This window comes from Oratosquilla oratoria, chromosome 25, assembly GCF_046742065.1.
Source record: "Oratosquilla oratoria isolate Oo_2021 chromosome 25, ASM4674206v1, whole genome shotgun sequence".
Classification (NCBI taxonomy): Eukaryota; Metazoa; Arthropoda; class Malacostraca; order Stomatopoda; family Squillidae; genus Oratosquilla; species Oratosquilla oratoria.
In genome coordinates, this window is record NC_134801.1 from 8,609,365 (window position 1) to 8,632,858 (window position 23,494).

The 23,494-nt window shown below is 39.5% G+C and overlaps 1 protein-coding gene across 1 annotated transcript; it reads right to left on the reverse strand.

Annotated features, from left to right (window-relative positions):
- Positions 1–11,040: 11,040 nt before the first annotated feature.
- Positions 11,041–14,590, reverse strand: LOC143039012 (uncharacterized). Its single transcript, XM_076208857.1, has 2 exons — positions 12,466–14,590; positions 11,041–11,619 (listed from the first exon to the last, which is right to left on the reverse strand). Exons 1-2 carry the CDS (start codon positions 14,588–14,590, stop codon positions 11,336–11,338), a joined length of 2,409 nt encoding a protein of 802 aa, XP_076064972.1. The 3' UTR covers positions 11,041–11,335.
- Positions 14,591–23,494: the final 8,904 nt, after the last annotated feature.

Genomic DNA, 23,494 nt, shown 5'->3' on the forward strand with positions numbered 1-23,494 from the left:
CCCCAGTTCTCCTCCTCACCTCTTCATTTCTCACTCTATCAAGCCCAGTAATCCCTATCATACTTCTCAGGCATTTCATCTAAAACACATTCAAACTCCTTCTCTCTTCCTCTCTTATGTTCCATGTTTCTACCCCGTACAGTGCTGTCGGCACATTCACTCCTTCACACAATCTCCTCTTAGCATCCATTCCCAAATGTCTATTTCTCATTACATTTTTTAATCCCCGAAGGCATTTACTCGCTTCTCTGTCTACATTCTACCACCAACCCCACTGCTCCCTTTCCTGCCACATTCGCACCCAAGTATCTAAAACTATCCACTTCCTCTAGTCTCTCTTCCTTAATACTCACTTCCAGCCTGCTGCCACTCTCTCCCCTTGTACATCTCATCACCTTACTTTTGCCCACATTTATCTTCAACTTCTTTCTTTCACACCTTCCCAAACTCTGTCACTAACTTCCTCAATCCCTCTTCTGATCCTGCTACAGGCGTAGTGTCGTCAGCAAACAACATATATATACATATATGCAGATAAACCACCAAGGAATTAATATATTGGTGAACGAGAGCTGTCTTCTATCTAGACATCCTCAGGGTACCCTGAGGATGCCTAAATACACGAAAGAGCTCGGTCATCAATTTATCATTTTCCTTGGTGATTTTTCTGCATATGATCACGAGGTCATATGATTTTGTGGTTTCTCACACTCACACATACACACACACACACACACACACACACACACACACACACACACACACACACACACACACACACACACACACACACACACACACACACACACACACACACACACACACACGCACACACACACACACACGCACGCACGCACACACACACACACACACACACACACACACACATACATATATATATGTGTGTGTGTGTGTGTGTGTGTGTGTGTGTGTGTGTGTGTGTGTGTGTGTGTGTGCGTGCGTGTGTGTGTGTGTGTGTGTGTGTGTGTGTGTGTGTGTGTGTGTGTGTGTGTGTGTGTGTCTGTGTGTGTATGTGTGTGTGTGTGTGTGTGTGTGTGTGTGTGTGCGTGCGTGCGTGCGTGTGTGTGTGTGTGTGTGTGTGTGTGTGTGTGTGTGTGTGTGTGTGCGTGTGTGCGTGTGTGTGTGTGTGTGTGTGTGTGTGTGTGTGTGTGTGTGTGTGTGTGTGTGTGTGTGTGTGTGTGTGTGTGTGTGTGTGTGTGTGTGTGTGTGTGTGTGTGTGTGTGTGTGTGTGTGTGTGTGTGTGTGTGTGTGCAAAGATAGTGTGTGGAACATGGAGGACGGAAGGAAATAGAAGGAAGGTGTAGTAAGTGGTAAGATGATGAAGCAAGAAATTTTGTAAAAGAGAAGAAGTGAGCTTTCACAGACTGGTTACAAAATAGGACGAGATAATCATAGAAGAGGTAGGAAGCAAAGAGAAGAGCAGATGTGAAATGTGATAGGAATATGACAGGAAATTTTGAAAGTAATAAAAAGATGTTTTGGAAAGAAATTAAGAGAGGAAGAGGAGGCGAATCAAGTAGAAAAGAAAAGGTAAGAGGTGTAGATGAAGAGATGATAATGGAAGAGAAGGTAGTAAGGGGAAGGTGGGCAGAGTATTTTAGGGAGTTGCTGAATGTGAAGGAGGATAGGGAGGAAAAGGTAGTTGCAATGGGAAGCACTAAGAAAATGACAGTGATGAGAGAGGAAAATGAAAGAGAAATAAGGAAAGATGAGATGAAGGCAGTTTTTAAGATGATGAGAGCAGGTAAGGCACCTGGGTTAGATGGGTGTCATGCAGAATGTCTAAAAAAAAAAGGAGGCACACTGATGGTGGACTGGCTGGTGAGGTTGATTGATGTTTCTTTAAGAGAGGGTAGAGTGCCAGAGGACTGGAGAAGTGCCTTTATAGTTTTAATTTACAAGGGAAAAGGGGACAAGTGTGAGTGTAGTAGTTTTAGAGAGATTAGTTTGTTAATTGTAGTTGTGAAGACTGTGGGAGGTATTGCAGATATATGGGATATGAGCAAAGTTTTTAAGAGAGTCAAGAGTTTTTAGGAGAGTAGTAGAGCTTGTGTTCGAATCAGAAATGGAAAAAGTGAGTGGTTCGAGGAGGTGGACAATTCATACATGGATGGGGTGGTGCAAGAGGGAAATGCAAGGGTAGTGGGTCAGGGATTGGAGATGGTTAAAGAAAATGGAGAAAAGTGGGAGATAATTTTGTTGGTGTTTACTGACGACACTGCGCTTGTAGCAGGATCAGAGAAGTGATTGAGGAAGCTAATGGCAAAGTTTGGGAGGGTGTGCGAAAGAAGGAAGATGAAGATAAATGTGGGTAAAAGTAAGGTAATGAGATATACAAGGGGAGAAAGTGGCAGCAGACTAGAAGTGAGAATTTTAAGGAAGAAACTGGAGGAGTGGGGTAGAGATAGAATGTAGATTAAGAAAAGCGAATAAATGCCTTGGGGTATTGAAAAGTGTAATGAGAAATAGACATTTGGGAATGGATGCTAAGAGGAGATTGTATGAAGGAGTGATTGTGCCGAGAGCACTGTATGAGACAGAAACATGAAACATAAGAGAGGAAGAGAGAAGTAGTTTGAATGTGTTTGAGATGAGGTGCCTGAGAAGTATGATAGGGGTTACTAGGCTAGATAAAGTGAGAAACGAGAAGGTGATATGGAGAACGGCGCTGGAAAGGGAGTCGAGGGATAGAGTTGATGAAAGTGTATTGGGATGGTTTGGACACATGGAAAGAATGACTGAAGAAAGGTTAGTAAAAGAGGTGTGGAAGGCAGAAATGGAAGGAGTGAACATGAGGGGACGACCAAGAATTAGATGAATGGATGGGATAAAAGGGGGATTGGGAAAGAGGGGAATGTCTGTTGAGGAAGGACGGGAGAGGACAGAAGATATGGGTGAATGGAGAATGGTTGTGTATGGATGATGCTGTGATGCATAAGCGGGAGTGGGTGGGGAATTTTGGGTGAGGGAGTATGTATGAAAAATAAATTGACGCAGCCCGAAAGGATTTCTGCCCGTCTTCTCCATTTCTGCATGACGGAACGGAGAGGTGATGGTCACCGATTTAATGATGTGTTGTATCTTCCAACGCTGCTTCTGACTTTGGGCACTGGGGAGATGCAGGGATGACCCGTCATCCAGGAGGAGCCAAGAAAGAGGGAGGTAGGGGGGTTGATGGGGCTCGAGTGTGTGGGGATGGAATGGGTGGTAGTGGTTTTATGCCTTTGTTTTATGGCTACCTCTCATGTAAAGGTGAAACTCCTTTGGTGTATATATATACATATATATATATATATATATATATATATATGTATATATATATATATACATATAATATATATATATATACATATATGTATGTATATATATGTATATGTATATATATGTATGTATATATATATATGTATATATATATATATATATATATATATATATATATTGAGGCATTCTGACAGGTTGGCGTAAGTGCAGTATGAAACATAGGAGTCTTACTCTGAATTTATTCCTGACTAGTTGTCGAAACTAGTCAGCAATATACTCAGACTAAGATCCCTGTGTTTCTTACTCCACTTACGTCCGTATATATATTTATATATATATATATATATATATATATATATATATATATATATGTATATATACATATATGTATATACATACATATATACATATATATATACATATACAGTATATATGTATGTATATATATAAATATATTTTATTATTATATATATATATATATATATATATATATATATATATATATATATATATATACATATATTGTGAAGGTGGGTGAGGAAGACATAAATCAGAATCCAAGATTCTGTTTCGCACAAATAGGCTTCTTCGGAGACGACCATGGGTAAGCTCTCCGAAGCTCATCACAGTGCCCCGTATATATATATATATATATATATATATATATATATATATATATATATATGTGTATATATATGTATATATATATATATATACATATATATACGTATATACACAGTGCCCCGTATATATATATATGTATATATATATACATATACATATATATATATATATATATATATATATATATATATATGAGAGAGAGATTTTGGGTGATGGAAGTAAAATGAAGATGCTCTCGGAATAGTTTGTACTCTTACGTTACGACCACTTTGGTCTTCTTCAGAGAGTTTTCTACAGAAGGTTCTTAAATGTCACATTTTATATCACTCTTGAGGGGCCACTCGGTCAGGTTATAGCGTCCGGGAGGTGAACATTTGTCTGGTGTCTCAGCGACTCAGTACAAGGACACTTGCCACCTTTGATAAGCAGATGAATCCCTCTCTTCCATTAGTGTTTTCTTTTACGTTTATGTGTGCAGCTTCAATCGTTTTTCTTGTTTTGGACTCAAAACAGCCAAAGTCTCCTCCAACAAAATAGCGAAAATTGTTAAAAGACAAGAAAAAAGTCCTATCAATGAGCTAAGTGTGGTTTATGAGATTCCTTGTAAAGGGTGCTCAGCCTCCTATTTCGGCGAGTCGAGCAGAGGTTTAGACAAACGTATATATAAACATAAAATGACATTAGAGCGCACAGGACGTCCAACTCCTTAGTTCAACATGCAGACAAATTTGGTCACCATCCTCATTGGAAAGAGGCCAAAGTCCTCAGAAAAGGTCAGGAAAAGAAAACAAGAAAAATTATTGAAGCTGCATACATAAACGTAAAAGAAAACACTAATGGAAGAGAGGAATTCATCTGCTTATCAAAGGTGACAAATGTTCACCTCCCGGACGCTATAACCTGACCGAGTGGCCCCTCAAGAGTGATATAAAATGTGACATTTAAGAACCTTCTGTAGAAAACTCTCTAAAGAAGACCAAAGTGGTCGTAACGTAAGAGTACAAACTATTCCGAGAGCATCTTCATTTTACTTTCATCGCCCAAAATCTCTCATCTGTCATTTGATATCTAAATATGTCGAGAGCTGGTGGAAATGAGAGGATGTGGAAGGAATACTACAGAAGACAAGTTACACAATTTGATCAGTTCAATTAAGGTGCCTGAAGTTAATGGTAAATCGTGCTTATTTAACTCTTCTTTTAGATAGATTAAAAGGTCATCCAAAGGAACTTTCGTAAACAAACTAACAATATCATAACTTACCAATTTAAATTCATAATCTGGTTTTACCTCACTTAGTTTTTTAATGAGGTCTAAACTGTTCTTAACATGTGAAGTGAAAATAGTTCCACTTCACATGTTAAGAACAGTTTAGACCTCATTAAAAAACTAAGTGAGGTAAAACCAGATTATGAATTTAAATTGGTAAGTTATGGTATTGTTAGTTTGTTTACGAAAGTTCCTTTGGATGACCTTTTAATCTATCTAAAAGAAGAGTTAAATAAGCACGATTTACCATTAACTTCAGGCACCTTAATTGAACTGATCAAATTGTGTGTTAAAGATTGCAAATTCCAATTTAATGATAAATTTTATTCTCGGAAATTTGGCATGAGCATGGGTAATCCTCTTTCCCCCGTATTGAGTAATTTATATATGGAGTTTTTTGAAACTAAAATTTTAAGTAAGATCATTCCCCCCAACATAACATGGATGCGGTACATTGATGACATCCTATGTCTGTGGCCCTTTCAAGATAATGTAAATTATTTTTATGTAAATTTAATAATTTGGTCAGTTCCATTAAGTTCACGGTGGAGATAGAGAGTGACGGTATTTTGCCTTTCCTTGATTGTAATATCTACCGCCGTGAAAGTGAGTTGAAGTTTAGTGTATATCACAAATCAACCAATGTTTGTTCATATATACACTATTATTCCTCACACCCTGATTGCGATCAGAGATCTGTTTTTTTCGTCGATGTTCCTCAGGGCCCTACGCATTTGCAGCCCAGAGTACATCGATGATGAAATAAGATGTATTTACGATATTGGTATTAAGCTACAATACCCCACACATGTTCTTGACACAGCATACAATCGTGCTAAAAGGACATTTTATAACCTTAGGTCAACTCAAACTTTCAATATGAATAACTTGCTAATTCTACCATACCAAGAGAACCTGCAAAACATTCCAAATATATTACGTAAATTTAACATTAATGTAGTTTTCAACAATAAGAACACTGTAAGACAATTGCTCATAAATAATTCTGTCAATAGTGATAAAGGGTGTGTGTATAAAATATCTTGTAAATCATGTAATCAGTTTTATGTTGGTCAGACTGCTAAAACACTCACAACACGAAACAATCAACACAAGAAATACGTTAGAGAGGGAAACCAATCTAGCGGTATATTCAACCACATGATCCATTTTTACTACCCAGTTGACTGAGATAACGCTAAAGTCATCACATACAACAACAACATAACAGAAAGAAATTTAATTGAATGCAGTTTGATCAAATCTAGTAAGGGGATAAATGTTAATCTTCATCAAGGTTTGTACAAATTAGATAGTTATATTTCTCATGAAATTTCAAAATTATTTAAATTATAATATAAATTATGAGCAGTTATCCCATACTTGTTGGTTACCAGGACGGTTCAAACGTCCATCACGTGTACTTCTTCCACTACCTCTCCGAATGCCCTCTTCACTATGTCATATATTCTGTACCTTGTTTCTTCATTTTATAATTCATTCTTTGTATCTGTACTGAAGATGTAATTACACATAAGCGCTCTGCTTCGTTAGTTTACTTTTCCTAGTGATTAATTACGCATATATATATATATATATATATATATATATATATATATATATATGTATAATATATATATATATATATATATATATATATATATATGTATATATGTATAATACATATATATATATATATACATACACCAAGACTTTTTCCCCCTTACAAGGGAGGTAGCCAAAAAGAAAAAGGCATAAAACCATTCCCAACCAATTCCATCCCTAAGTACACTCCACCGCCCTCCACCCTCCCTCTTATCTTAGCACCTCCTGGATGATGGGTCATCCCTGCACCTTGTCCACTGCCCTGGGTCAGAAGCAGTGTCGCAAGACACAGCACATCCACAGCAACGCCACTTCATTAAATCGGCGACCCCCCTCTCCTTCCCTCCATGCAGAAAAGGAGAAGACGGGGAGAAATCCCTTCGGGTTGCGTCAAATTTTGCTCACACATACTACCTCAACCCCCATCCCCCCACTCGTTCCACCTTATGCATCACAGCATCATCCATATACAACCATTCTCCATTCACCCCTGTCTTCTGTCCTCTCCCCTCCTTCCTCAACAGACATTCCCCTCTTCCCCAAAGACCCCCTTCACCCCATCCATCCATCTCATCCTAGGACGCCCCCTCATGTTCACTCCCTCCACATCTGCCTTCCATACCTCTTTAATTAGTCTTTCTTAACTCATTCTTTCCATGTGTCTAAACCATTCTAATACTCTTTCATCAACCCTATCTCCCAACTCCCTCTCCACCCCCATTCTCCTCCTCACCTCCTCATTTCTCACTCTATCTAGCCTAGTAACCCCCATCATACTCCTCAGACACCTTATCTCAAACACATTTAAACTCCTTCTCTCTCCCTTCCTTATGTTCCATGTTTCTGCCGCATACAATGCTGTTGGCACAATCAGTCCTTCATACAGTTTCCTCTTAGCATCCGTTCCCTAATGTCTATTCCTCACTACACTTTTTAATTCACCAAGGCATTTACTCGCTTCTCTCAATCTACATTCTACCTCCACCTCCACTCCACCCTTTCCTGCCACATTTGCACCCAAGTATCTAAAACTATCCACTTCCTCCATTCGCTCTCCCTTAATGCTCACTTCCAGTCTGTTACCACTTTCACCCCTTGTACATCTCATTACCCTACTTTTACTCAAATTTATCTTCAATTTTCTTCTTTCACACACTTTCCCAAACTCTTTCACCAACTTCTTCAATTCCTCCTCTGACCTGCTACAAGCGCAGTGTCGTCCGCAAACAACAGTTGGCTCACCTTACACTTTTCTCCATTTTCTTTAACCAACTCCAATCCCTGACCCACCACCCTTGCATTTACCTTTCGCACCACCCCATCCATGTATAAGTTGAACAACCAGGGTGACATAATATATCCCTGACGAAGTCCCACCTTTACCTCGAACCACTTACTCTCTTCATTACTAATCCTGACACATGCTATACTATTCTCGTAAAAACTCTTGATAGCTCCTGGTAGCTTTTCTCCTATCCCGTATATCCGCAAAACTTCCCACAGTGCCTTCCTGTCTACCCTGTCATAAGCCTTTTCCAGATCCATAAAAGCCAAAAAACATCGTTACCTTTTCCTATAGCTTTCTCACATATCTGTCTTACCACAAAAATCTAATCTACACAACCTCTACCAGTCCTAAATCCACACTCTTCCTCAGCAATTACTGCCTCTGTTCCTCTCCTAGTCCTTTCAATCAAGATCCTCCCATAAGCCTTCCCAACTACACTTAACAAACTAATCCCTCTGAAACTACTACACTCACACTTATCCCCTTTTCCCTTGTAAAGTGAAACTATACAGGCACTCCAGCAAACATTAAATAACCTCACCAGCCAGTCCACCATCACTGTACCTCCTTTTTTAAGACATCCTGCATGTCATCCATCCAGACCAGGTGCCTTTCCTGCTTTCATCATCTTAACAACTGATCTCACTTCATCCTTCCTTATTTCTCCTCCATTATCCTCACTCATCACGGTCATTTTCTTAGCACTTCGCACTGCAACTATCTTCCCCTCCCTATTCTCCTTCACATTTAGCAACTCCCTAAAATACTCTGCCCACCTTCCCCTTACTGCCTTCTCTTCCATTATCATCCCTCCATCTACACCTCTTACCTTTTCTTCTCTACTTGATTTGCCTCCTCTTCCTCTTTTAATTTCTTTCCAAAACATCTTTTTATTACTTTCAAATTTTTCTGTCATACTCTTACCCCATTTCACATCTGCTTTCCTCTTTGCTTCCTTTACCTTGTGCTTTACTTATCTTTTCTTTTCTTTGTACCTCTCATATGTCTCCCTCGTCCAATTTTGTAACCAATCTGTGAAAGCTCGCTTCTTCTCTTCTACAACCTTCTTTGTTTCCTCATCCCACCATTCACTACCCTTTCTTCTATTTCCTCCCGTCCTTCTTGTTCCACACATTATCTTTGCACGCTTTGTGACTCCCTACTTTAACCATCCACATTCCTCCTCCACTCCTAGCTCTACTCTATCCTTCACTCCCTCCCACTCCCCTCTTAGCTTCTTCTTGTACTCCTTCTCCTTTTCATTTTCATTTAAAGAATTTACTCTAAGCACCTCCCTACCTTTTGTCCTTTTCCTCTTTCTTCATCTATCCTCCACTCTCAACTTACCTTCCATCAAAAAATGATCTAATATTCCCCCACTCTCTCCCATTAGCACATGTACATCCTTAACTCTTCCTATTATACTCCTATCTACCACTGCATAGTCCATTAACGCTCTATCTACCACCCTTCCACCCACCACCCCCTCCCATTAAACTTATGCTTGACTTTCTTCCTAAACACTGTGTTTGCTATCATCAACTTTCTTTTTAGACACATCTCCACTATCAACTCTCCACTACGGTTCTTTCCCGGAACTCCATATTTCCCAACCACTCCATCAATTGGTTCATTTCCTACCCTAGCATTAAGGTCTCCCAGTACTACTACATTGACATTTCTCCCTAATCCCTATATGCATTCATTTAAATCTATTCATGAAAGAATCCCTTTCTTCTACACTCTTCTCACTACCAGGCCCATATGCACTTGCAAAAACCCACATCTCCTTTCCCAGTTTCACCTTCATCCACACGCACACACACACACACACACACACACACACACACACACACACACACACACACACACACACACACACACACACACACACACACACACACACACACACACACACACACACACACACACACACACATATATATATATATATATACATATATATACATATATATATATATATGCAATAAAAACACATAGGAACGTGTGTTTTATAAATGCAAGGTAACCACTTTAGAAAATAAACAAACGGAGCAGAGCGCTTTCGTATATTACATCCAGTGTAATATACACTAGATGTAATATACGAAAGCGCTCTGCTCCGTACACACACACACACACACACACACATATATATATATATATATATATATATATATATATATTCATATTATATATATTTATATATGTATATATATATATGTGTGTGTGTGTGTGTGTGTGTGTGTGTGTGTGTGTGTGTGTGTGTGTGTGTGTGTGTGTGTGTATACATATATATATTGTTACGGGACGAGCTGGTTATGTGAAGAGACGTTACGTATAACGGATAAGTGCTTAAGAACCAGCTCACTTCTAGAAGCCACTGTAGGACTGAACTATCTGGTCAGGGCCTAGATAATTCGTAAGACTAGAAGTAAAGGTAACAAAGAAGATTCCAGGAAAGGAATATTAAACTAGCGATAAAACTAGTAAACGAAATTATTAATATCATGGAAAATATTTACAGGCAATCAACACAAAAGAGAATGGGCAGTAGGGTCAATGGGACCGTTACATGATTATAAGAATATGGAAAGTATCGTTCAAATAAGAAACACAAGATACGTATACAATATGGTACTATCTAAGTACAAAGAGATCAGGAACATGTATCAAAATAAGTAATAAGTACAAATATAAGTATAAAGTAATGCAATGTATATAAGACACGTAATGTAGGCAAAAAGGGTGATCACTTCACACCAATCGTCTCATGAGTCTAAACTTCTAGTTTTTATCAAGAGATCAATATGCGAGAAAATGACAAGGTGTGAGCGATTTCCACCGCTTATATACCATTGGACCGGAAACGGGACACTTCCGGTGAAGGGTGCGGGTGAGCGCAAAGGGGGGGAGGAGGGTAAGTTAACACACGTCAACATGGGTAGTTTTAAGACCCTCGACTCGCTTGAACAATCTACTTATTTAGTAACTGTCAAATCTGTGCGCTCCGAACTATTCAGGATTTCGCTTGTCTGTTTGTTCTACAAGAGTGCGCACCTTTCTCCGCACGTAGGCAAGATTACATATAGTGGACGGGCGTTACTACTTAACATTGTTACAATACATACATAGACAAGAAATATGAACATAGTTATGTAATACAAAGGAACACAATTCTATAACATAATTACACATATAACGTAATATCTAATATTACGTTACACCTCCACCGTTTGGGAAAGCTTTTCACTTTCTGTTGAAAAGCTACGTTCTAGAAAGTACGGAGTAGTTCTTCTGCGCAGGGGACAGCTTCTTGCTGTAGTAGGCGATAGCGTGAAGAACTTCATTGTGTTCTTGCAAGAGGGCGGCACCGATACCGGTGTCGCTGGCGTCGACTTGCAGAAGAAAGGGTCGTTGGAAATCGGGTGCCCTTAGAACTGGTGCGTTAGTGAGAAGGGACTTCAGGTTTTTGAAGGCCGTCTCACAGGTAGGTGTCCACACGAAGTCGTGGTCTTTTCTCAACAGGTCAGTCAATGGTTCTGCTACATCTGAAAAATTTGGACAAAAACGGCGATAATAGCCACTCATTCCAAGGAATCGACGTACCTCTCTACGATTAGTGGGTGTTGGTACATCATTGATGGCTTTTATCTTGGCGTCTATTGGAAACACTTGGGAATTTCCAACTTTAAATCCCAAATAGGGGACCTGTGTATGTCCGAAATCACATTTGGACAAATTGATGGTAAGGTTTGCTTGGTCTGCTCTATAAAAGAAATTATTTAAGTGTTCAATGTGTTCTGTCCAAGACTGACTAAATATTATCACATCATCTAGATAAGTTTTTACTCCTGGCAATCCTGCAACAAGATTACTTATCATTCTTTGGTAAGTGGCAGGGGCATTTTTAAGCCCAAATGGCATTGCTCGGAATTGAAACAATCCCTCTTCCGTAATGAAAGCGGTAACTTCTCTTGAGCGAGGGTGTACCGGGATTTGATAGTATCCCCTTAACATATCCAACTTGGATACATACTTGGCAGTTCCTAGACTGTCTATGATATCATCTATCCTAGGGATAGGAAAAGCATCGGCCTTAGTATGGGCATTGATTTTCCTGTAGTCAATGCACAGGCGATAAGAATTGTCAGATTTAGGGACAAGAATGCAAGGAGATGCCCAAGGACTACTGGAGGGTTCAATTATTCCCTGTTGAAGCAGAGTGTTTATTTCTGCTTTTATGAACTCCTTCTTTTTTGGATTGACTCTATAAGGGGCTTGTTTGATAGCTCTTGGCGAGTCTAGAATTATTTCATGTTCTATCAAAGAAGTGAATCTTGGGGAATCTAGAAATAATTTTGGAAAACTTCTTAAGAGAGAAAGAATGTCTTTACCTTGTTTCTCAGATAAGTGTCCTACTTTTATCTGAAGATTTTGTAGTATCTGAGAGTTTTCCAAGGGAATCTCAGGAGGATTAGGCAGGTTATCAGGAGGCTCTTCCGATTCTATTGTGGTAGAGCTGCAAGCTGGAATTGGATCTCTGGAATAATAAGGTTTTAAGGTATTTATGTGACAGAGACGGGAACTCTTTCTTCTGTCTGGAGTTTTGATTATGTAGTTGAGATCACTGGCTCTGGACAAGACTTTATAGGGTCCTTTGTATTTAGCCTGCAATGGATCTCCTGGTATGGGAAGATAAAGTAACACTTGATCTCCTGGAGAGAAAGTTCTAAGTTTAGAATTTTTATCATACCGACCTTTCATTACTCGTTGAGCATTCGTCAAGTTCTCTCTTGCCAACTTCCAAGCTTCTAACAACTTCTCGGTGACCTGGGACACGTATTTCAAAGAAGGAACTGGTGGTTCTTCTTTCATCCATTGTTCATGAAGTATCTTTAGGGGGCCACGGACTTCATGACCGAAGACTAATTCTGACGGGCTGAATCCAAGGCTTTCTTGAATTGTTGTTCGGGTGGCGAACAACAAAAAGGGGAGTCCGTCTTCCCAATTTCGAGTGTTCTCAGCACAGAAGATTCTTAACATTGTCTTGAGCGTTTGGTGAAAGCGCTCTAGAGCACCTTGTGATTGAGGATGATAGGCGGAGGAAGTTACATGATTTATACCTAGTGTTACAAGAGTTTCTCTAAACTTGTTGGAAAGAAAATTACTTCCTTGATCACTTTGAATGTTCTTAGGAAATCCTACCATAGTGAAATATTTCAACATTTCTCTGATTATGTTTTGAGCTTTAATATTTTTCAAAGGAATTGCTTCTGGAAAACGAGTGCTCATACACATGATTGTGAGAATGTACTGATTTCCTTTACTTGAAGGAGGTAAAGGTCCTACACAGTCAATAAGAATTTTTTTAAATGGCTCTTCCATTACAGGAATGGGATGGAGTGGAGCTTCTACAATTTTCTGGTTGGGCTTACCTACAAGTTGACATGTATGACATGTTTTACAATATTGGGCAACATCTTTGACAACCGTGGGCCAATGGAAATGTTGGGTTATGTTGAACAAGGTCTTTCTTACCCCTAAGTGACCTGCTAAGGGAGTATCATGAGCCAATTTTAGAACATTATTCCTGAAACCAAGAGGGAGGACTATTTGATTCCTTACTTGCCATGGCTGGTCAGCGGTTGCGGTGGATGCTCTCCATTTTCGCATTAGGACTCCGTTTTCTATATAGAAACCTCGTGACATATTTTCAACTTCTTCTGGAGATGAAACAAACTCGTACAAATTTTTAAGAGAAGGATCTGACTTCTGTTCTTTGATTAATTCTGCTCTAGATAGAGAAACTGGTGAAGAAGAAGATGGGTCAGTTTGGGAGAATAGGGATTCTAAATTATAGGTCTCCTCTTCAGATTTCTTGTACTGAGATCTGGTTACAGCACAAGCGGGAAACAACTGTAAGTTATCTGAAGGTTCTACTGAGGTCTTAGGGTTATTTGTTATTAAAGGAGAAATGACTTTGCTTCCAGCGATGTCATTGGCCAACAATAAGGATATTCCTACTATGGGAAGAGAGTCTACTACTGCTACTTTAACCATTCCGGTTGTTAAATCAGACCGCAAGAAAACATTATGTAATGGACATTTTACAATTCCTCCAACTCCTTCTATCAATATATCATAACCTGTATATGACTCACCCAGATTCTGCAAGACAAAATTTAAAATCAGACTTTGCTTTGCTCCTGTGTCTCGGAGTATGGAAATAGGATATTGTTGTGAACTACTACTATGAGATATAGTTCCTGAAGATACAAATGGTTTGAAACAAGGATCATGATCTGATGAGGGGGGTTCTACATTACTTGACAATACCGGCTTCTTTGGTAGTTTATCCTGAATAGAGGATTTTGAATCATCTGATTTTATATTACTTACAAGAGTTGGTGTCTTATTGGAGAATGAGGGTGCCAGTCTCTTTCTGCAATTTGAAATGTGATGGCCAGCCTTTTTACAATATGAACAAGTTACAGGGGGATTAGTCTTAAACCTTTCCATTCTTTGCCAAGGTTGGTTTGGAGGATATTGATTGAAATCAGACCTGTAACTGAAATGTGATGGGCTAGACTGATTTTCAAAGGGTTTCTTTGGGAACCAAGGATCAGAGTATTTTGTTGAATCTGGAATATATGACTTTGACTTTTGGGATTCCATTTGTCTTGACTTAGGTTTATGATTTAGTGTGAACTCATCAGCCAATACAGCAGCTTTAGTTAAAGTTTCGGGAACATGATCATCTATAAAAATCCTAAGATCTGTCTCTAAGGTATTCTTAAACTGCTCCAATAAAATCAACTGTTTAAGTCTATCTAAGGTGTCTGTTTCACTAGCCAAACACCACCTATTGAATAACCTCTCTTGTTGAGCTGCATATTCTACGTATGTTAACTGAGGTGCTTTCCTATAATTACGGAATTTCTGCTTCTGAAAGAGAAGTATAAATTTGCTGAGCCTTACCCTTAAATTGTGTTTGAATGATTAATGGCCAATTTTCTTTAGGGATTTGTAACTGTTGCGCCAATTTTTCCCACTGAAGAAAGAAAATTTCTGGCTCTCCTTCTGAAAATTGGGGTAAAAGTTTTACATACTTGGAAATATCTATATGACCTTCCTGAACTACGGGTTGTCTATCAACAATCTTAGCTTCTACTTCTGTCTTCTTTAATTCTAACTCTACTTGTTTCACTTTAGCTTCCTCTTCTCTAGCTTTAAATTCTGCCAATTTGATTTTAGTTTCGTCCTCTTTAGCTACTTGTTTCACTTTAGCTTCCTCTTCTCTAGCTTTAAATTCTGCCTCAATTTGCATTTGTTTGTTTAGTTTCCTCCTCTTTAGCTTTAAATTCTGCCTCCATTTGCATTTGTTTCAATTTAGCTTCCTCCTCAATTTCTACTCTCCTGACCTTTAATTCAATCTCCTTAATCTTAAGTTCGGTTAGACGTGCCTCTATTTCTAATCTATTTGAAGGAATTTGTATAGCTTTAACCTCTTCTGGAGATAAGATCTCATCTTCGATCAGATTTTCAACGAGTTCCTGAAGTAATTTTTTCTTTCGCAAACTTGTATAAATGTCTACTCCAAAGTTCTTGCCTATTTCTATCAAAGTGTCTTTAGTTTGTTTCTTTAAGAAACTTACCTTGGGATTTTGAACGAATTCTTGAATTATATCATCCATCTCTAAAAGAATGTGTTAAATACCTGATAAAATATCCTTGGCAAGGATCGCCACTTTGTTACGGGACGAGCTGGTTATGTGAAGAGACGTTACGTATAACGGATAAGTGCTTAAGAACCAGCTCACTTCTAGAAGCCACTGTAGGACTGAACTATCTGGTCAGGGCCTAGATAATTCGTAAGACTAGAAGTAAAGGTAACAAAGAAGATTCCAGGAAAGGAATATTAAACTAGCGATAAAACTAGTAAACGAAATTATTAATATCATGGAAAATATTTACAGGCAATCAACACAAAAGAGAATGGGCAGTAGGGTCAATGGGACCGTTACATGATTATAAGAATATGGAAAGTATCGTTCAAATAAGAAACACAAGATACGTATACAATATGGTACTATCTAAGTACAAAGAGATCAGGAACATGTATCAAAATAAGTAATAAGTACAAATATAAGTATAAAGTAATGCAATGTATATAAGACACGTAATGTAGGCAAAAAGGGTGATCACTTCACACCAATCGTCTCATGAGTCTAAACTTCTAGTTTTTATCAAGAGATCAATATGCGAGAAAATGACAAGGTGTGAGCGATTTCCACCGCTTATATACCATTGGACCGGAAACGGGACACTTCCGGTGAAGGGTGCGGGTGAGCGCAAAGGGGGGGAGGAGGGTAAGTTAACACACGTCAACATGGGTAGTTTTAAGACCCTCGACTCGCTTGAACAATCTACTTATTTAGTAACTGTCAAATCTGTGCGCTCCGAACTATTCAGGATTTCGCTTGTCTGTTTGTTCTACAAGAGTGCGCACCTTTCTCCGCACGTAGGCAAGATTACATATAGTGGACGGGCGTTACTACTTAACATTGTTACAATACATACATAGACAAGAAATATGAACATAGTTATGTAATACAAAGGAACACAATTCTATAACATAATTACACATATGACGTAATATCTAATATTACGTTACAATATATATATATATATATATATATATGTATGTATGTATATATATTTACATACATATGTGTATGTATGTGTGTGTGTGTGTGTGTGTGTGTGTGTGTATACATATATATATATATATATAGATAGATAGATATATATATATACACATATATATATATATACATATATATATATATATATATATATATATATATATATATATGTATGGATATTGAAGTATGGAAGATGAATGAGTGGAAGGGCGGTGAGTTAAACACAGAGAACAGTTGGAGTTTTATTCACTGACGTTTCGTCCTTACCAGGACATTCTCAAAGTACATACAGTTTCAGAAAATTAACAGCCTATATAATCCAGCCTTGCCGTGTTCCTCTCCTTCCACTCTCATCCGTCCTCAACCCTTTTTTTTTCATGTGACTCCGACCATGTCACTTTTCCCTCCGTTCTCAATTGTCCTTTTTACCTCCTTGATAATCAGAGTACCTACCGCTCCTGCTAATTTTATAAATCCTTCCCTATGGTTCATGCAGGGGTGGGAAGTAATGTAGGCTGCCTCCACTATTTTTCTTTTCTTTTTCTCTAGACCTTTGTGGAGCACCTCTATCTTGTTCCAATCTGGAAGATGACCACATTGGTCTAAATGAACTACTAGTGAGTTGGAGGTTCTGTGAGCTCTGACGTCATTTTTGTGCTCATATGTCCGTTGCTCCACTGATCTTCCCGTCTCTCCATAATATCCTAACGGACAACCACCACATGGTATATTATAGACCGCGCCTTTCTCCATATTCTTTTCTGACTTATTACTATTCTTGACAACTTCTCCTAATTTTGTACCCGTGGAGAAGACGGGAGGAAGATCAGTGGAGCAACGGACATATGAGCACAAGATTGGAACAGGATAGAGGTGCTCCACAAAGGTCTAGAGAAAAAGAAAAGAAAAATAGTGGAGGCAGCCTACATTACTTCCCACCCCGGTTCCTGGAGCTGCAGCGTCTACGTCGTGGGACCACCCCCCAACCCCAAGAGTTGGGGGCCAAACGGCAGCAACTACCCCTGGCCACCGGCTCTACGCAGGTGACACCGATCCCCAAGAGGAGCTACGCCTACCTTGGGGAGTACCACAATCCTTTTTCCCAACATGCAATATTACGTTTTTTCTGCACCAAGGGGTGATTTTCCGGCGATCACCCCTCTTCTTCTACTTTTAGCTGGAGATGTAGAGAGCAATCCTGGGCCCACCACAAAATACACATGCCCAACATGCTCTAAACCCATTACTTCGAGCAGACAGACAAAGGGCTCAGTTCAGTGCAATATGTGCAAAAACTGGGCCCACCTCACTTGTACAACACTTGCTGACACAAACCAATACACAAACATTTGGACATGTTCTACCTGCCCTCCAGTAACTCCACTCCCACCTCCCCAACCACAGCCAGCACCCTCACCCACTCACAATTTCCCTCTGCCCTTACTCCCGATTAGTACTCCCCTTCCTTTGTCCCCGATCTCTCCTTCCCCCCCACCTCTGACCCAGATCCTACACCTTCCCCACTACCACCCCAACCTCAACCCCAAACGGCAACATACAACACATACAAAACACACAACATCAACATATTACAACACAACATTGACGGTATTAACACGAAAAAACATGAACATGAACACTTTCTTAAACAACACAACATACACATTGGGATTTTACAAGAAACAAAACTAAGACACTCACACAAAACACCATCATTTCATAATTACACCACCATCAGACAAGACCGGACTGACGGCAATGGCGGTGGACTAATCACCCTGATCCATCACTCCATCTGTTTTGTGGACACAAGTGCCACAACCAAAATTCTCCTCCCTACCACAGATAACACAACAGAAATCCAATCCATTCGAATCCGCACAGGCAACAAATCAACACTGACAATAGTTAACATGTACATTCCCCCCCAATCATCCCCCACAGTTCCAGACACCTTCAGGCCTCATTTTAGCCAACTAGCCTCAATCCCCAACCTGATCATGGGTGGAGACTTCAACGCCAAGTCGTCTGCCTGGTATGTCGACAACCCTGACACAGACAGAGGGCTTGATATACAGACTCAGTTTGACTCATTGACTATCATGAACAACACACATAATCATACACATATCCCACACCAAGCCCTCTACACTCCCTCCTCTCCTGATATCACCTTTTGCTCCCCCTGCCTAACCCCAACAACATCATGGAGAGTGGTCGGAACCCTTGGCTCTGACCACCTTCCAATCATCATCACCACCAAAACAAGATGCACCCCAGCTGGCCACAGACACACTTACACCAATTACAAGAGAGCTAACTGGGAAGCTTTTACTGAAGAGACAGAACAACATTTTGAAACACTTAACAGTACACCAATCACAAACATAAACAATGCTGTGCACACTTTTAATACAATCATACAAAATGCAGACAAGAGATACATCCCTAGAGGCAACAGAAAATCACACAACCCCAACTTCACACCAGAAATCCAAAGCCTCATCAGACAACGTGACACACTTAAACACGGTACCCCCACACCTATACCTCAAAACATAGCAGACCAAATACAAACACTAAACACTGTGATTGCCAATAAAATACATGAACAAAAAACACAAAATTGGCAAAACTTTATCAATACACTTGATCACAAAACAAACACCAGCAAATTGTACAAAACACTCAACAGCATTACACTATCCAACAGTAACACTACACGCTCTCACGCAGCAATAATCACAACAACAGATAATCTACCCTCAAACAGACAACAAGCAAACGCACTCATACGTCATTTTGCACAGACAAGCCATCTCACTTCTCACCCTGACGACCGACGCACCATTCGACGTAAGAAAGACTTTCCCACAGACTCAGACTATATACCCTTCATAGACAGTCAGACAAAACTCATAATACATAGTCTCAAGCACTCATCTGCCTGTGGACCTGATAACATAAGCAACATCCACCTAAAACACATTGGACCACAAGGTATACACGCACTCACAAACATTGCAAACTACAGCTATTCACACAACACTATACCCGACATCTGGAAGCATGGTAAAATAATCACCATTCCAAAACCGAACAAAGACCCAACAATCCCAACATCGCACCGTCCAATCACACTTCTTTGCACCCCCTCTAAAGTCATTGAACGCCTAATACTTAAACTTGTCACACCACATATTCCCCTTGCTGACTCACAACACGGTTTTAGGCCACTACACTCCACAAACACTCTTCTGACAAACCTCACACAAAGAATTTTAGATGGCATCAATTCAGATAGGCCCCACCAAAGAACACTTCTTATAACATTAGACATTAGTAAAGCTTTTGATGCTATCCCCCGCCACAACCTAACAAATAAAATATATAACACAGACATGCACAATAACACCAAAAGATGGCTGGCCAATTATCTGGCAGGTAGGAATGCTTACGTGTCATATAATGGTCAATCATCGCACATCAGAAACATTAAGAACGGAGTACCACAGGGCTCGGTTCTATCCCCCACACTATTTAATCTATACATGCATGACTTACCCACGCCAGACACCTCAGAAATACAAATCTCTTCCTACGCAGACGACATAACAATCACATGCACACATCGTAACACAGACAAAGCTGCAGAAATAATCCAGCCATACCTTGACACACTCAACACATGGTTCATCACAAACAGACTCAAAATAGCTCCAACCAAATCTACAGCAACACTTCTCACCAACTGGACAAAAGAACACAAATACATACCTCATCTCTACATCAACAACACTCTAATACCACACACAAACACACCGAAAATTCTTGGTGTAACATACGATACATCCATGTCTTTCAAACAACACATCACAAACATAAAAAACAAATCGCACACCCAGACTTAATGCACTTAAGTCAATCACTGGAACACCATTTGGACAAAACAAAGAAACTAATATAACAATATACAAACAATCCATACGCTTAGTGTTAAATTATGCGAGTCCTGCATGGGCTCCTAATCTCAGTGAGACACACCACAACACCCTTCAAATCATACAAAACAAAGCCCTAAAAACAATTACAGGCTGCACAAATACAACACCTACAGATCATTTACACCATGAAACAAAAGTCCTCAAAGTCAAGGACCACCTCGACATGAGAGGCACACAAACACTTGCCGCAGCCACCACAAACACATTACACCCGCTACACTACATAGCAGAACACCCACACACACCAAGAAACATTAAGACAACACCCAAAGACCTTTATCACGCACAGATACTCTCTTCTCTTCCTCCACAACCACCAAATACCAGCCTCTGGAAACATATTCATAATCATATCACTCACCGCTCCATTAACACACTGAAAGACAACACACTGCTGCGTGCCAGACCCCCTGATATCCACCCTTCTGAATCCTCTCTCCCACGAAAGGACAGTCCACTTGCCCAGACTACGGTGCGGTCACCACCCAGCACTTCTAAGCTACCAGAAGAGGCTGGATGACCGCGTTGTGAACAGCTGCCCAGGATGTAACACTTCACCCCATACCATACAACACATAATGGAAGACTGCATTATACACAATCATGCACGCAAACAACACAACATACGCTCTATAAAGGATTTGTGGGAAAACCCAGTTTCGGCTATGGCATTCCTTGGGGAGACGGGACTGCTCGGACAGACAGTCTAGGGAACGACAACAACAACAACAACTTCCCACCCCTGCATGAACCATAGGGAAGGATTTATAAAATTAGCAGGAGCGGTAGGTACTCTGATTATCAAAGAGGTAAAAAGGACAATTGAGAACGGAGGGAAAAGTGACATGGTCGGAGTCACATGAGAAAAAAAAAAAAAAACGTTAAGGACGGATGAGAGTGGAAGGAGAGGAACACGGCAAGGCTGGATTATATAGGCTGTTAATTTTCTGAAAATTTATGTACTTTGAGGATGTCCTGGTAAGGACGTAACGTCAGTGAATAAAACTCCAACTGTCCTCTGTGTTTAACTCACCGCCCTTCCACTCATATATATATATATATATATATATATATATATATATATATATATATATATATATATATGTATGTATGTATGTATGTTTGTATGCATGCATGTACATAGAATGAGAGAGAGAGAGAGAGAGAGAGAATGACAGTGAGAGAGAGTAAAGGAAACAAGTAGATGTCTAGGGGGAATTAAAAGTGTCATGAAAAATACATGTCTGGGTATGCACGGAAAGAGAAGACTGTTCGAGGAAGTGATTATGCTCGCGGCACTTTATCGAACACAGACTTCGAGTTTGAAGGAGGTATTGTGTGCGTCTTTTGGGAGGGGGTGGGGCATGAGGGTGTCTGACATAAAGTGTTTATATAGTATGGGGAGTTGCGAGGATAGATAGGGTGAGAAATCTGGAGGTGGATGCAAGCTGATGTGATGGATGGGGTCATTTTCAGAAAGCTAACATAAAAAGACGTGAATAGAATTTGTATATATTCTGTTTGTGAATTTCTTTGTGTGACTCGGGGTAGGTAATTCGGGGGAGGTGAGGGAAGCCGGAGGAGGTACCTTGACGGGCGGGTCAGCTCGTTGTTTGGGCAATTGCCTTACCCCTATCCATCAGTTAATAAAATGCTGGATATTTTCGCCAAGCATATATGAAGCCTTCACCGTGGCTGGTATTTTAAGAGGTGTTTATGTAAGCGGCAGATGTCCAAATTTGTCCGCATGGAGATTTGGAGAGGTTGATGTGCGGTGCCCATTTAGGTCGTTCTTTTGTTCGATAATACGCTTTTCAATGCCTCTGCCTGGTTCACCATAGTAAGTACATGCACGACGCTAAATGGCATGCGGTAAGTAACAATGCGATTATTTCCACAAAGCGCTGTCATAAAGCCTTTTGATTTTTTTACCAATCTGAGTGGGGAAGGCCTTTGTTATCCTTAAGCCACCTTTGTTTAAATATCTGTCAAGAGTTTTGGTTCCTTTAAAGGAAAAGTGTTAAACCCATGGCCCGCGGGATGGTCTTGAGTTGCCCGCGAGGTGACAAGAAATTTTCACTTGAGCTACTATAATTTATAATTAAGGAAGATGTAACTAAACTGTTAAAAACAAGACATAATATGTTTTACTTTTTATTTATATTTATATTTGTCTGTTATTTATTTATTCTATTTTGTTATTTTCATTTAATGGTTTCAACATTTATGGCCCACGAGACTATAACCAAGTGCATAATTGTCCCTCAAAAAGATTTGCATTTGACACCCCTGCTTTTGATCTACGGGCGGGGATGAAATAGTTATATACTGTACACACACACTCTCACACACACACACACACACACACACACACACACACACACACACACACACACACACACACACACACACACACACACACACACACACACACACACACACACACACACACACACACACACACACACACGAACACACACACACACACACACACACACACATATATATATATATACATACATATATATATATATATATATATATATATGTTTGTATATATATTTATATATATATATATATTTATATACACATACACACACACATATATATATATGTATATATATATATTTATATACATATATATATATATATATATATAAATATATATATATGTATATATATATACATACACATACATATATATATACATATAT

Bases quoted from the DNA above. Each gene is read 5' to 3' on its own strand.
- LOC143039012 (XM_076208857.1), bottom strand. From the start codon at position 14,590: ATGGAAAGGTTTAAGACTAATCCCCCTGTAACTTGTTCATATTGTAAA. The intron at 11,620-12,465 runs GTAAAGACATTC...CAAATTTTTCAG, and splicing joins ACACTTATCTGAGAAACAAG to ATGTAGCAGAACCATTGACT.